The 12,294-nt window shown below is 37.2% G+C and overlaps 3 protein-coding genes across 7 annotated transcripts; 1 reads left to right on the top strand and 2 right to left on the bottom strand.

Moving 5' to 3' along the window:
• Window positions 1–380: 380 nt before the first annotated feature.
• LOC140780771 (sm-like protein LSM1B) lies at window positions 381–3,632 on the top strand. Its single transcript, XM_073126562.1, has 5 exons — window positions 381–873; window positions 1,761–1,829; window positions 1,923–2,038; window positions 2,135–2,197; window positions 3,271–3,632. Exons 1-5 carry the CDS (start codon window positions 813–815, stop codon window positions 3,346–3,348), a joined length of 387 nt encoding a protein of 128 aa, XP_072982663.1. The 5' UTR covers window positions 381–812; the 3' UTR covers window positions 3,349–3,632.
• A 990-nt stretch (window positions 3,633–4,622) lies between these two features.
• On the bottom strand, window positions 4,623–7,485 carry LOC140780724 (elongation factor 1-delta-like). 2 transcript variants are annotated; one of them, XM_073126445.1, is made up of 8 exons: window positions 7,333–7,485; window positions 6,959–7,071; window positions 6,752–6,868; window positions 6,563–6,653; window positions 6,033–6,156; window positions 5,688–5,801; window positions 5,382–5,543; window positions 4,623–4,777 (listed from the first exon to the last, which is right to left on the bottom strand). In XM_073126445.1, coding segments are annotated over exons 2-8 (696 nt in total). In that variant the 5' UTR covers window positions 7,045–7,071; window positions 7,333–7,485; the 3' UTR covers window positions 4,623–4,775. The 2 variants fall into 2 exon arrangements, with proteins under 2 accessions (XP_072982546.1, XP_072982547.1); XM_073126446.1 differs by having other exon boundaries at window positions 6,959–7,068; window positions 7,333–7,432.
• Window positions 7,486–9,841: 2,356 nt separating this feature from the next.
• LOC140780610 (SPX domain-containing protein 5) lies at window positions 9,842–11,338 on the bottom strand. 4 transcript variants are annotated; one of them, XM_073126268.1, is made up of 3 exons: window positions 10,788–11,338; window positions 10,551–10,701; window positions 9,842–10,367 (listed from the first exon to the last, which is right to left on the bottom strand). In XM_073126268.1, exons 1-3 carry the CDS (start codon window positions 11,010–11,012, stop codon window positions 9,994–9,996), a joined length of 750 nt encoding a protein of 249 aa, XP_072982369.1. In that variant the 5' UTR covers window positions 11,013–11,338; the 3' UTR covers window positions 9,842–9,993. The 4 variants fall into 4 exon arrangements, with proteins under 4 accessions (XP_072982369.1, XP_072982371.1, XP_072982370.1 ...); XM_073126270.1 differs by having other exon boundaries at window positions 9,842–10,361; window positions 10,788–11,336; XM_073126269.1 differs by having other exon boundaries at window positions 9,842–10,361; window positions 10,551–10,704; window positions 10,788–11,249.
• Between the last annotated feature and the right edge of the window lie 956 nt (window positions 11,339–12,294).

Consider the following 12,294-nt stretch of genomic DNA (forward strand, 5'->3'; position numbering starts at 1 on the left):
CAAAACAACTTGCTTATCTGATAGAGATGCCAACAGTAGCTAATTGTCTCCTGCCCAGCAACTGTTTGTAAGTTTGTGCCATTCAGGAGGGATAAGAGTGTACATAAAGCAAAATTCTACAACTTTGGCAAATGCCAATGTGCTTTCACTAGTATAGTAAATTATTGTTAATTAGGCCTTTCAATTCTCCTATCTATACCTACAACCCTTTGAAGTATAACACCTGCTATTATCTGATCAAATTTAATCAAGCCATGTTCTTATTTTATATATATATATATATATGTGGGGAGAGAGAGAGAGAGAGAGAGAGAGAGAGAGAGAGAGAGAGCTTATAAATTATTTGTACAAAGGAAAACAAGATAACAAACAAGGATTTTGAATTTGAGGGAGAAAAAAGAGAGGAAATATGAAGAGGATAACAAACGGAAATAACGATTTCTACTCACGTGCGTCGCACGGGAGAGGGTAAAAGTCAATGGGCTACTTCACTTGGTTGTCTTCCTACCGATAAGAGTCGGATATAATTTGCTTTCCTCCTCCGCTATCGGGATCGCAATCAACGATCTCTAATCCTATACCCAAGAAAGAACCCTAGATCCCTGATATTTTTTCCCATCTAGGGTTTAGATCTTGTTTGATTGGGTTCTGAATCCACGGCCATCCTAGAGGTGATACCGAGCTAGGGTTCCCAAAGATCGGGTTGGATTTGGCGAGTGGGTCGGAAGAAAGAGGAGGAGTTTACCTGCCAATGCCATTTGTGACGGCCTCAGGAGGATTGATTTTTCGCGGGTTGGAAAGGTTAAGGATCGATGTCGTGGACCGGACCGGAGGATATCTTTCTATCGACCTCGCTCGCGAGTTACCTCGACAGTAAGATTCTTGATTCTATCTCAGAATTTCACACAGCTGTAGTGAATTCTAATACATATGGCAGCGGTATAATAATTCTTGCATGTTCGTAGTGTAGATCCATGATATCAAGATGGACTTTAGTAGTTGTTGGTAGTGGTTGGTGCTGCATTATATTTAATTCGATTCTGTGGCATAAAGATTTAATCTTTTTCTATAGAGGGCAGGCACAAGTTGGATTATGTGGGTTTTTTCTTCCTGTTGATGGGATGTGATTGTTTCCATCCTGAAGTTGGAACAACAATAAGGTAGCATTTTGATTAAATCCTACTGGATTTCACCTTGGTTCTGGAATTATCTTGGGAAAATGTTAGGTCTTGGACATTACAATTTACAAACAGAGACGCATTATCTAAGCCATAAAAGGTTTGAGTTATACAGTGATTAATTTTCTTGACTGATCATTGATTCATTATCTAAGTTCCTCTGATTTAGTGTCAGAATGTTGTATTTATTTAGTCTGTTAGTCATTGCTACCAAAGTTAGATATTCTGCTGGAAGGTCTAACATCCTAGCTTTATCTCCTTTTTTTTCACCCTCTCTTTCCATTTGGCACATTTGTTAACTATGTTCCAGGACTAAATTAGCTGTCAGAAATAACAAATACAACATACAAGAGCAATAAAATCATTTTTATTATGGAGTGGAGGGAGTATACTTCCACACACAAAATAATGCAGATCTATGCTTTAAGTGGGTAATTGAGGGAAGCTTTTATTTCATATTTGATCTTATGTTATATATTCCATGGTAAGAAGATATAAATATTGGTTCTGGGATTCATCTGTCTTATATATGATTGAATAGATCAAGCTTATCCCTTTTGACACTGTTAGCATCATTGACAGAAAAACTACTTGTCTTACTACGGGATGGACGCAAACTTATGGGTATTCTTCGATCTTTTGATCAATTTGGTATGCTTTGAACCTCCTTTGAACTATAAACTGCATTGCCTTAGTCATCTCGTGCTCAGATGGTTGGTCATATGACACTAGTTCAACTTGCAGCGAATGCTGTTCTTGAAGGTGCTTGTGAGCGAGTTATTGTAGGGGATCTGTATTCAGATATTCCTTTAGGCCTTTATGTGATTCGTGGGGAGAATGTTGTCTTAATTGGAGAACTGGTACTAATTTCCCCTGGTTTGATTATAGAGTACTGTCATGTGAATAAAGAATATAGACACCATTTCTTCCTTCTTAATTTAATTCTCATACACCAGGACATGGATCGTGAGGAGCTTCCTGCTCATATGATTTGTGTTTCTGCTGCAGAGATTAAAAGGGTAAGTACCTTCAGGACAGTAGCTTGTTCAAGTAATCATATCCTCTTTTTCTTATATATGTGGTTCTGTGCAATGTCAATTTAATTTCCTTTATGATATTTTTTGACACTTTCCAACTTGTGCTTTCTGCCACTTCACATCTGAATTTGGTCAGATTCTTTTTCTCACTTTGGTCATATTCCTGTCCGTGGGAGTTAAGATCTGGTATGAATTGCTTGAATGATGGTATGCAACATTGACAATGGGAACTAGCAGTGCAAAGAAATAGGTCCCATCAGTGTAGCATAACTTTACTAAATCTCTGTAGAAATATATATTTGTCTTTTGGTCGAATGATGGTATGCAACACTGAAATTTTTTTCCTTTCTTTCTTTTGGTGCTTGGTAGCAGATGAGATAATAAGAGGTTATCTATTGCAAATTCTAATGAAAGGGATTGGATCCATTTAGCAGAGTCAAAATTTGTTTTAGTTTGGTCTTTGATGATTAGTATTTTATTGAGTTTTCTCTATTTCATCTCTGAATTCTTCCTAAATCAAGTGGGTCAACTAAGAAAATTGGAGCTTTCAGCAAGTATAAAGCAGAGATTTTTCTAGAGAATTCTGGGCACCTTTTCTAGGCATAACCAAGTACATTTTTCTTTGTGAGATCCCTTTTGCTTCTAGTCAAATGCTGAACTAGGCCTTGACATTGGCCCATAATAATGAGGTTGTCAGATGTAGCATATCATACTGTTGTCTTTACTCTACAATTTGCAGCCTTTTATTTTATGCATTCAATATTGAAATATCAAACTTCAGTGTCTTGATAAGCAGTCACAAGTAGTAAAACCATAGATAGGTTAAGCTTTGATATGCCCCCCTTTGTTGAAACTCCTCAATTGAAGCTATATACATGCTCAACTCGCTCTTCTTCTGTGCTGTCTTATGCTCTTTAATTTTCTCCTGCCTGAGAAAGAAGTCAAATTAGGAAAGGTTTACCAGCTACTAGTTTAATGTTTTCTTGAGTACTTTCTGCTTGTGTTGCTATCCTTTCCATCACGTAACAGTGCTGTATATAATGTTGCATCGACAGGCTCAGAAAGCAGAAAAGGATGCCACAGAACTTAAAGGTTCGATGAGAAAGAGAATGGAGTTCCTTGATCTGGATTGAAGCTAAGCGACTCTCCATGTACACCATCGCTTTGGTTAAAGCTTATTTCATTTCACCCGCAAATTTTATCGCGGTCTGTTTCAGTGATGCAACATAATGCCTAGCACTTTCCTGCCTCCTTGCTGCCGAGATAATGTGTATTACTGCTGTTGCTTGCAATTAATCAGATCCTTGGGATCTCGTATGTTAATCTTAAGCTTCTCCTTTCGGTCCAAACTCTCTTGGTGAGATATGTACTTCAATGCGGAATGGAGCTTATATCTAGGCTGGGACTTTACCTGTGAGCTTGCTTCTAGTACCTTTTGTTTAGTCTTTTCGTTCTTTATTTTTTTCTTGTTAAGGATTAGAGGCAAATTTTCAACCCTTATCAGTTGAACCGTGTAGAGATTATCTATCAGTGGTTGCTCGCTTCCAGCTTTCTGCAAATGTCACTCGGAAGCGTACCATACAGAATAACAGAATATCTACTCGATATGTTGAGACGAGGCAATGAAAAATGGAAACAAAATTAGGATATAGATTTTTGCATTACTAGCTCTTGGAGGGTGTTCTAGTAGGCTAATTATTTGTGTTACGCTCATAGTTAAGAGTTGGTTGGCGCAATCTTTTCATTTAACTTGAAATGTGGTTTGGAGTTTCAATCCGAGACAGAACAATAACACTCTAAACTTGATAAATCCTAGGGTCGAAATTTATTGGTTAAGGCCAAAACTATCAAGCCAGATCACAAGAGACTAAATTAATTTATTTAAGCTAAAATATATAATATTTTAGGGGTTACAACAGAAACCAATCGCATGATTTAAAAATTAAAAATACTATCAAGCAATTTAGATTAACTTTGTCAGACATCACAAGTGGCAAAAATCTATAGCTTTAGGTTGGCGATATCCTATTTCTGGATGAGGGCCGAGAGATAAGAGCTTCAAATGTATTATTGAGGTATAATAACGCGGTACATGCTCAACTTTTAAGTGCTGAACCAACTTGACTTCCGTCCTTTGGATAAACAGAGAAACGAAGGCACAACCTGACAATTTACTTGAACCATCTACAAGAAACTAGCGAAGTAAGTTGCCACCAGACCTACGATAGTCGGTAAAATAATCCGCTCATGAACACAAACCTGAGGTACCGAACTAGAAGGAAATCCTAAAGAGCGGGCATATTTGCGTTAGATTGCAATAGCCTTTCTTGTTACTAAAACAAAGGGAAATTAAGATGTTATGATGAGATAAATAATAATATAATAGCGAAAGCCCCAACAAAACTCAGATCGAAAAATTGATGACGATAATTGTTTCCCGCAGTTCACAAACCATAACCAAACATCTAAAGCTGCATGCCCTCCAGTTTTAAAACATAAAACAAACAACTATTCTCAACCATGCATGGTTCTAATCATGTGTCCTTATGGCACCAAGATTCTCTGCAACAAAGATAAAGAAAAATTGTCAATGTAGGAGTAAAACACAGGAATCCAAAAAAAATTGCAACATGGCAAAACAAACATTATAAACGAGATATTCAAAATTATGAACTTTAGTCCACATTTACTGACACAGGTTATTAGGCTATGCGTTATACGTACTATGCCAGAAAGCTGCCAAGTGCCAACAAGCTCAAACGTGAGGTTAAGCTTCATTCATACAAATCAAAGATGCCTAATACAACTGGTTCTTCATGGTCACAGACCTTATAGCTTTTGCTTTTAAGATGGTTCACTCCACCTTAGCCTCCTATGAGCCTAAAAAACATGGTCCTACTAATGTTGTTGACCATTCAGGATTAACCCTTCCTACATCATAATTCAGTAATGTTCTGAACCCCTCGATTCAGTAAAAATGAGAGGTCAGTAACAACTGAAGATATAATAAATTGAAACATAAACAGCTCATATGCCAACGAGTTTAAAATAGAATGATTTTATTTCTTTCTTTTTTTTCCTTTGTATAAATTTCTTTTATATGCAATATGCCTCATCCCTATTTCCTTAACTATGTAATCAGGATATTTAGAAAAAAAATACTCACATATTTTGTTGAATGCCACAATATCACAGCTCTGAATGTATTCATTTGCTGGTTCAACAGTGAGATATTCCTCAATAAGGCTATCAACAGAGACCAAGTCATCTACGATAGTCATCATGATCTGCAACTTTTTGATGCCATAACCAACTGGAACAAGCTTTGCTGCAGAACACATTTCAGCATGGTAAAAGTTATGGATGTTCGATAAAAAAAACATCCAATTCTTCGACACTTCATAGTATCTCAATGAAAAAGAAAAAGAAAATATTCTAGGGAGATTGAGTGAGACAAGTGAGAATTACATACATGCACCCCAGAGCAAGCCCTCCATCTGGATACCCCTTACAGCTTCCTCAAGCTTTTTCATGTCAGTTTCATCATCCCACGGCTTTACATCAAGCAAAACTGAAGATTTTCCAGCTGAAGCAAATAATGATCCAATAATCCAAGTCAAGAAAAAAAAAAAGGAGAGGGCCAACAAACTCTACTGAAATGGAGATATTCTCAATTCATGTTATTCTATTCGCAACCAAAAAAAAGTATATCTCTTCAGACTTGAAATTATTGATGAAACAAAAACATGGTATCAATCATTTTTTATACGTGAAACAACACATGAGATGCAGTGAAATAAGCAAGTAGAAAACTGACATTCTTTCTTTTTGCCCGATGCTTTTGTTGCAGCTGCACGCTCTTCAGCTGCCTTCTTTTCCTCTTCCGTCTCTTCACCAAATAAATCCATATCATCGTCGTCGTCGTCTTCATCCACTGGAGCCTAAATTACAAATTCCAATTCAGTGAATTGAAGATAAAGCAAGAGATTTTAAGAACTTAATAGTTTGCTACGAGAAAAATAATTATGTAGCACATCAACAAGTATAATGTTCCACATAAGTCTAAGATAGCTGTCAACTGATAAAAAATATATTGTGATAGCATCATACACTACCCCACATAGGAACTATTGATGACCTCCACAAAATTTCCCAGTATATTATCAAATGCAACAATTACTTAAGAGTATATATATATATATATATATCCAACTAATAGATGTTTGCATAATTGAGTAATATATATAAGAACTCTCATGAAAAGAAAATTCTTTCAAGAAAATTATTAAAAGTTACCAAATACTGGACAACTTTAAATACCAAAAGAAGGAGCTGCATAGGGCGTACCTTTTTCTCAGCAACAGGAGCGGAGGCGGGCACATCCTCTACCACACAAGCCGAAGATTCAATCTTAACACCCTTTCCCTCAGAGAGGCCACTAAGGATCAAAGCAGACAGGTCAAACACTTAGGTCTAAAGTGAGAATTGGATGCCGACCAAGAAATGAACCAAAAATTCATCTCAAGCACCGCTTACCACAACTTTAGCAGTGCCTCAATGTGACCATACCACCTAGCTATATTAACATATTCCGATGAAGGTGTGGTTGCCAATGCCGCATACACAGCTATGTCATCCTTGGAAGCTTGGTAACTGAAACAAAATTACAATATTATCAGCCGTAAGAACCAATACTAGAACGTTGATAAAAAAGAATAATGACCAAAAATCAGAACAACTTACCCAGTAATGTAACTACGAGAAAGAAGGTAATCATCAAGTTTCTGGAGGCCAGATTCCGAGTTAAGATTATAGAAAGTCACAGCCATCACTCCTCAAATAACAACAACAATCTACTGCAAGTATAAAAAAAAAGAAAAAGAACTTTATCGATCCATCCTCTCCATAAGGATCTCTTTGTAATTACCGATTAATAACATCTAATTCGAAAAATATTAGCAAAAATCTCAATGAAAGAAGAAAATCCATCAAATAAATTAAATCCTCACTTCCATAAAACTAGATCTAACTAGCAGATCTAAAGCCAAACACCATAAGAAAAAGGAATTATTACGAAAGAGAGGTAAAATTCATTGCGATTGCTTCCAGATCCAAACCTCAAAAAGGAGAGGGATAGCCGGAGACGGGATCGACGCGAAGATAGAAGGCAGGCCTTAGGGTGGAAACAGGCGAATCGAAGATGAGTCGTATATAAACGCAGCCAAGGGTTTTTGAAACTATTATTGACCGTTCGATAAGGATCAGACGGCATATGTGTAGGTATTCGGTGATCAGGGTTAGCATGACATAAGCGGATGAGATGGGGATTTAGTATATGGATCCGCATCCGATTTCGAAGGAGGATACTTGTAAATTAGCCCTTTCCTTATTCACAAATTGCATTCAAGTACTAATTTTATATGGGCGGCAAAAGTGAGGCCGGCTCCAACCGATAACTCTGTACTATCGAACTACAGATAAAGTATGGATTGTATAAGTTATTCATTTTTTTTATGGATAGAGAGATTTCTTCTCTTCTCTTCTTTTCAACTCTTTTCCCTCTCGCACCTCATCTGATGCCAAAGGAGAGTCCTTTATCCGGCACAGCACTTATCTCACCTTTCTTCTATCCATTACAATGACACAAAGGTTGTTTCTTGGTGACTTTGTGGAAGATTTTGGGTTGTTTTGGCAATTGAGTAATGGTTTATATTTGTAAGAAATCAACAAATTGGTGTCGTCTTGTTCACATTTCAAAGATTGCACTTCTATGAGTAGAATTTGAATTGAGAATTGTTTCACCGCATATATATAGGCAGCCCAGTTACGATATCGAATGAAAAGATTACTTTGCATTCCAACGAGTGGATCACTAAATAAAATATTGTGTATTAAGATAGATATCATAAACCATTGTTACTAGATCTTTCTTGAATTGATCTTATTTCTTCTCATGTTTTTATATGTCCTCTTGTTATTGGAAGTCAATTTTGAGAACATCACTTTCAGAAGGCCAGAGAAAGCTGCAACCATGTCAAAGGATACAATCCTCAGATGGTTAAAGCAATCATATTTGAGGTGTTTGATTGCAAAACAATCTGTGGCTCAGCCTACGATGGTGAAAGATTTATTTGCTGCAGACCTGAATTGGCAAAATTAGGTGCTTGTACTGAAGGAGGAGTTCTCTTGCGCGACCGTCCGCAAGTGTTTGTTGCCTGCTTCAAAGGAAGTGATCTTGAGGCAAAATTACCATAGAAAACAGTATAAATTACAAAAACTGGAATGTATAACTTGTAATTCATTTACTGCAATTCGATATTTGATCAGCTAATAATAGAAGGAAAGACTGTATGGAATAACACCTAATGGTTGATCTGCCAGGAAGGGCAGCCCTGCCCCCTCTCATGAGATTCTATGGATTTATATCTCTTGCCTCTGCCATACTGGCAATATTCTGATTCTTCCAGTATGCAATGTTTTGGAAAGAGGCGATGCCACTTCGGAATTGTATTACACTAGCCATTGCAATAGGAATGCTAGAGGAGACATTATGGTAATTCAGTTTTGCTGAATTCAATGAGAGGAGTTCTACCACCATGGACTACTTACTGGCAGCTACATTTAATATTACTAAGCAAACGGTCTTACGGGTACTGATCCTTCTAGTCTCTATGTGTTTTAGTGTTGTGATGTTTACACTCTGTGGACTGATTCATTCTATTTCTATATGGTCTCTTCTACCATAAACTTGCAGTTTCTTATTCGCCTTATTAATCGTATGCTAAGGACTGCTCTTATATGTCATCTAATATTCAACTAGATTAGGAACAATCTACATATAAAAGTATAGAGATAGCTGGAGTTATTCCAGATCACCTGATGCTCCTGAGGACAGAAACAGAAATATAGATAGTAGTAAAGATTGGAAACAAGCTGCAGTTTCTGGCGGCATATCCTTCATTACAGCACCGAATTGGATCACAGTTCTTCACGGGCTATCATACGAAAGAACGAGGACATGATATATTTGATCTTTCAGGAGGAACGCATATAGTCCACTGAGTGTAGTCAAAAGAGAGAATTAATATTGAACAGGATGAGATTAAAAATATCTTGCATACTCCTGCGTATCTTTCTTTTCTCCCTGTCATTTTCAGACAGTCCCATACATGATTAATATTCACCAAATACACCTTTGAGGAGAATCATTCTTCTCTTTCTGATTTTATGATGTCTTTATCTTGAATGGTTTTTATTTTTTTTAACCTCTCAGCTCGTATGGTAGACAAGAATATGAATACTGATCAAAGGGTATTAGCCAGAACAATGACTTTGACTAAGAATCAGTTTTCGTTCGAAATTGGAGATCTCTTCTGGAAACAAAGTTAGCTCCAAGTCTTCTAAGGAATCAATAAGCTAAAGTTGATCTCTCACAAGTTACCCTGAAAGGTGATTCCATATACACTAGTTGGAATTCTCTCAATCTTTCAGAAATTGCCATGAAAAAAAGTTTTTTCTTGACAGACCATTCGAAAGATATTGTGTTGGATTGCAAATTACTTTGGGAAGAAGAGTCATAGTTAGGTGGTGAGAAATAAGAAACTAAAAATAAAATCACAGATAAGATTAGGACAAGTGTGGCATTTGATTCAGGTATAACATCCATCTCCTAGATAAGCTAATTTCTCCCTCTCTCGCGGTGGTATATTTTGTCTTAAGGCAAATACATTACATTTATAATAACATGTGGAATTTATCACCCCACCAAATCTATTGCATCATTGGATTGGAATGGGAGAAGGAATCTGGAGTGACTGCAACAAGTCAGGATCTGGCAAGATCAAGGGAGGAAGTGAAAAGTGGCCATAAGTAGAGCTTCCTTTCCTCAACTCTTGCATGGTTATGAGAGCAGCCACTGCATTCCTAAAGATGCTTTGCTCTGCCATTGCTAATGCTTCTCTCTCCCTCCTCTCCACTTGTTCTTCGGCAGCAGGGAACACTGCTTCCATCATGATCTCGCATTCCTTGACGAGCCTCGAGATGAGCTCGGTGGTGAAGAAGGGCTGCTTCAAGACCGTCTCGATGAACGGCAGCCGCAGGAGGCCGCCTGTTCGCTTGTCGTATTTCTTCAAGATCTTGGCCAGCCCTGCAACTACAAGCTCTTCAAACCTCTGTTCTTTTAACCATGAACTCAATCTAGTACTAGATCTGATCCTTTGTTTGTCAAACTCATTAGCTTTTAAACACTCGCACACCGTTTTCTTAACTCAAAAATCTAATGAATCTTCGAATTCTATCAATAATTAACAGCAGTAAATAAGAATACGAGCATAACCTGTGTAGTTAATGCTGCTGTAGTTCACCAGAAGCACCATCTCCCCATGGAAGTTGACAATATCTTTCCTTATCCTCCCCATCTCCGCTGCGTACCCCGCCTCCGATGGCCGCAAGCTCTCCGCCGCCCTCCTGATCCTCTCCTGCAGCTCCTGCTTCGAAACAAAAAACAAATAAACCTTTATCATCACTTCCACAGACTCCAATGAACACCACACCAACATGAGCACCCCCTCACCCTCTGCCTAATGACGAACTCCTCTTCTTGCTCCATGAAGAATGCGTTAAACTTTTCGACTTCGGCGTCGAGGAGCGACACAAACTCGCCCTCTGCTTGCGGCGAAGCGTCGGTGGTTGAGATGAGCCTGACCAACTTCTTGAGATCCTTGTAGGAGAGAAACTTGTCTCTCCATTCTGGAAGAGACTCCTCTATCTGCCTCTTTAGCCTCTTCCCAAACTTCATTCTTCGTTATCTTATAGTGATTTTTATGAAGAATATAGCATTGGTTGCAATGGTTATTATAACCAAGGGGATGAAAGGCATGGGAAGAAGGGGAGTTGGGTGAGGTAGGACGAGGGTGGAATATTTGATAGCATATGCTAAGCGTGTAAGGAGGGAAGTGGGTGCAGAGAGAGAAAGAAGAGTTAAGAGGAGAGAGAGAGAGAGAGAGAGAGAGAGAGAGAGAGAGAGAGAGAGAGAGAAAGAAGAAGAAGAAGAAGAAATGAAATAAATTCTTAGGCATATAAGCATATTCCCTTGATAAGAATTGTAGCACTTCTGATTGCCAGACTTTTACTTTGCTATGAGATGATTTTAGTAGGATGATTCCATGGAATCTTCCTCTGTTACTACTAAAAGATCCATCACAGGTCAATTTACTCATGACGTGTGTTCCAAAGATTTCTTCTTGTCTTTTTTTTTAATCTTTTAGAAGTATGGAGAGATGAGAAGTTATTGGTCTCTTTCATGAATTAAGTATGATGAGGAAAAAAGGATAAGTTGATTGATGCTTTGGAAAAAAATATCCCTTAGATGGAACCCTATCCTTGTTAGGAGATCAGGCTGGAAGGCATATACTGATATACGTGGCAAGACCTGAGTTGGGTCTTGTAGTAGATAAGTATGATAAAGTAGTAGCTTGGATTTGAGAATTCTATTTTACTTCCTATAGGTGACTACACTTGAGCTCCTTATTGGATGCCTTCCTCTTATTTTCATTCTTAATTTTGTTTTGCCCAATTTGTTTGATTTCACTTACAAACTACCGAATTGAAGAAATAATTAATGTTTCTTTATAAGAAAAAAATTGGTTTTATTTTTTTTCATAAGAAGTTTCATGTGTTTCAACATGTACATGATATTTCAAATAATAAAAATATTATATATATATATATATACATGTGTGTTTGTACTATATTTTTATTATCTAAAATTATTATTTTAGATACATTGAAAATTGTATTCAATTCTTTATAACTTTGTGTTTAATTAGAATTTTTAAATTTGAGTTTTAGTACAATTAATTACACTTTCATCTAATCAAGACTATGCTTTAAGTTGAAGAAACATGGAAGTAAAGTATGATTGACTCTTCTTCTTTTTTCCTTTTGATATACAGTATATGAGTCCAACTTAGCCTTTGACAAGATATCTTCTCATGTGATTCATAAAATTAAAATAGTTTTCGATCGATATACCGAGCGCCAAACACCGTTTCATTCATTCAAATATATTTTTTATATGA

The sequence above is a fragment of the Typha latifolia genome, chromosome 1, assembly GCF_019914945.1.
Source record: "Typha latifolia isolate L0001 chromosome 1, TyphaL0001v2, whole genome shotgun sequence".
Classification (NCBI taxonomy): domain Eukaryota; kingdom Viridiplantae; phylum Streptophyta; class Magnoliopsida; order Poales; family Typhaceae; genus Typha; species Typha latifolia.

Excerpts from the sequence above, each read along its gene's own strand:
- LOC140780610 (XM_073126267.1), bottom strand. The coding sequence starts at position 11,012 with ATGAAGTTTGGGAAGAGGCTAAAGAGGCAGATAGAGGAGTCTCTTCCA. Across the intron at positions 10,705-10,787 it reads AGTTCGTCATTAGGCAGAGG|CAGGAGCTGCAGGAGAGGAT; the intron begins GTGAGGGGGTGC and ends TTTGTTTCGAAG. Across the intron at positions 10,368-10,550 it reads CAGCAGCATTAACTACACAG|TTGCAGGGCTGGCCAAGATC; the intron begins GTTATGCTCGTA and ends AAGAGCTTGTAG.
- LOC140780771 (XM_073126562.1), top strand. The coding sequence starts at position 813 with ATGTCGTGGACCGGACCGGAGGATATCTTTCTATCGACCTCGCTCGCG. Across the intron at positions 2,039-2,134 it reads TTGTCTTAATTGGAGAACTG|GACATGGATCGTGAGGAGCT; the intron begins GTACTAATTTCC and ends CTCATACACCAG. Across the intron at positions 2,198-3,270 it reads CTGCTGCAGAGATTAAAAGG|GCTCAGAAAGCAGAAAAGGA; the intron begins GTAAGTACCTTC and ends TTGCATCGACAG.
- LOC140780724 (XM_073126445.1), bottom strand. The coding sequence starts at position 7,044 with ATGGCTGTGACTTTCTATAATCTTAACTCGGAATCTGGCCTCCAGAAA. Across the intron at positions 6,869-6,958 it reads TCTCGTAGTTACATTACTGG|TTACCAAGCTTCCAAGGATG; the intron begins GTAAGTTGTTCT and ends ATTTTGTTTCAG. Across the intron at positions 5,802-6,032 it reads ATCGGGCAAAAAGAAAGAAT|CTGGAAAATCTTCAGTTTTG; the intron begins GTCAGTTTTCTA and ends TATTTGCTTCAG.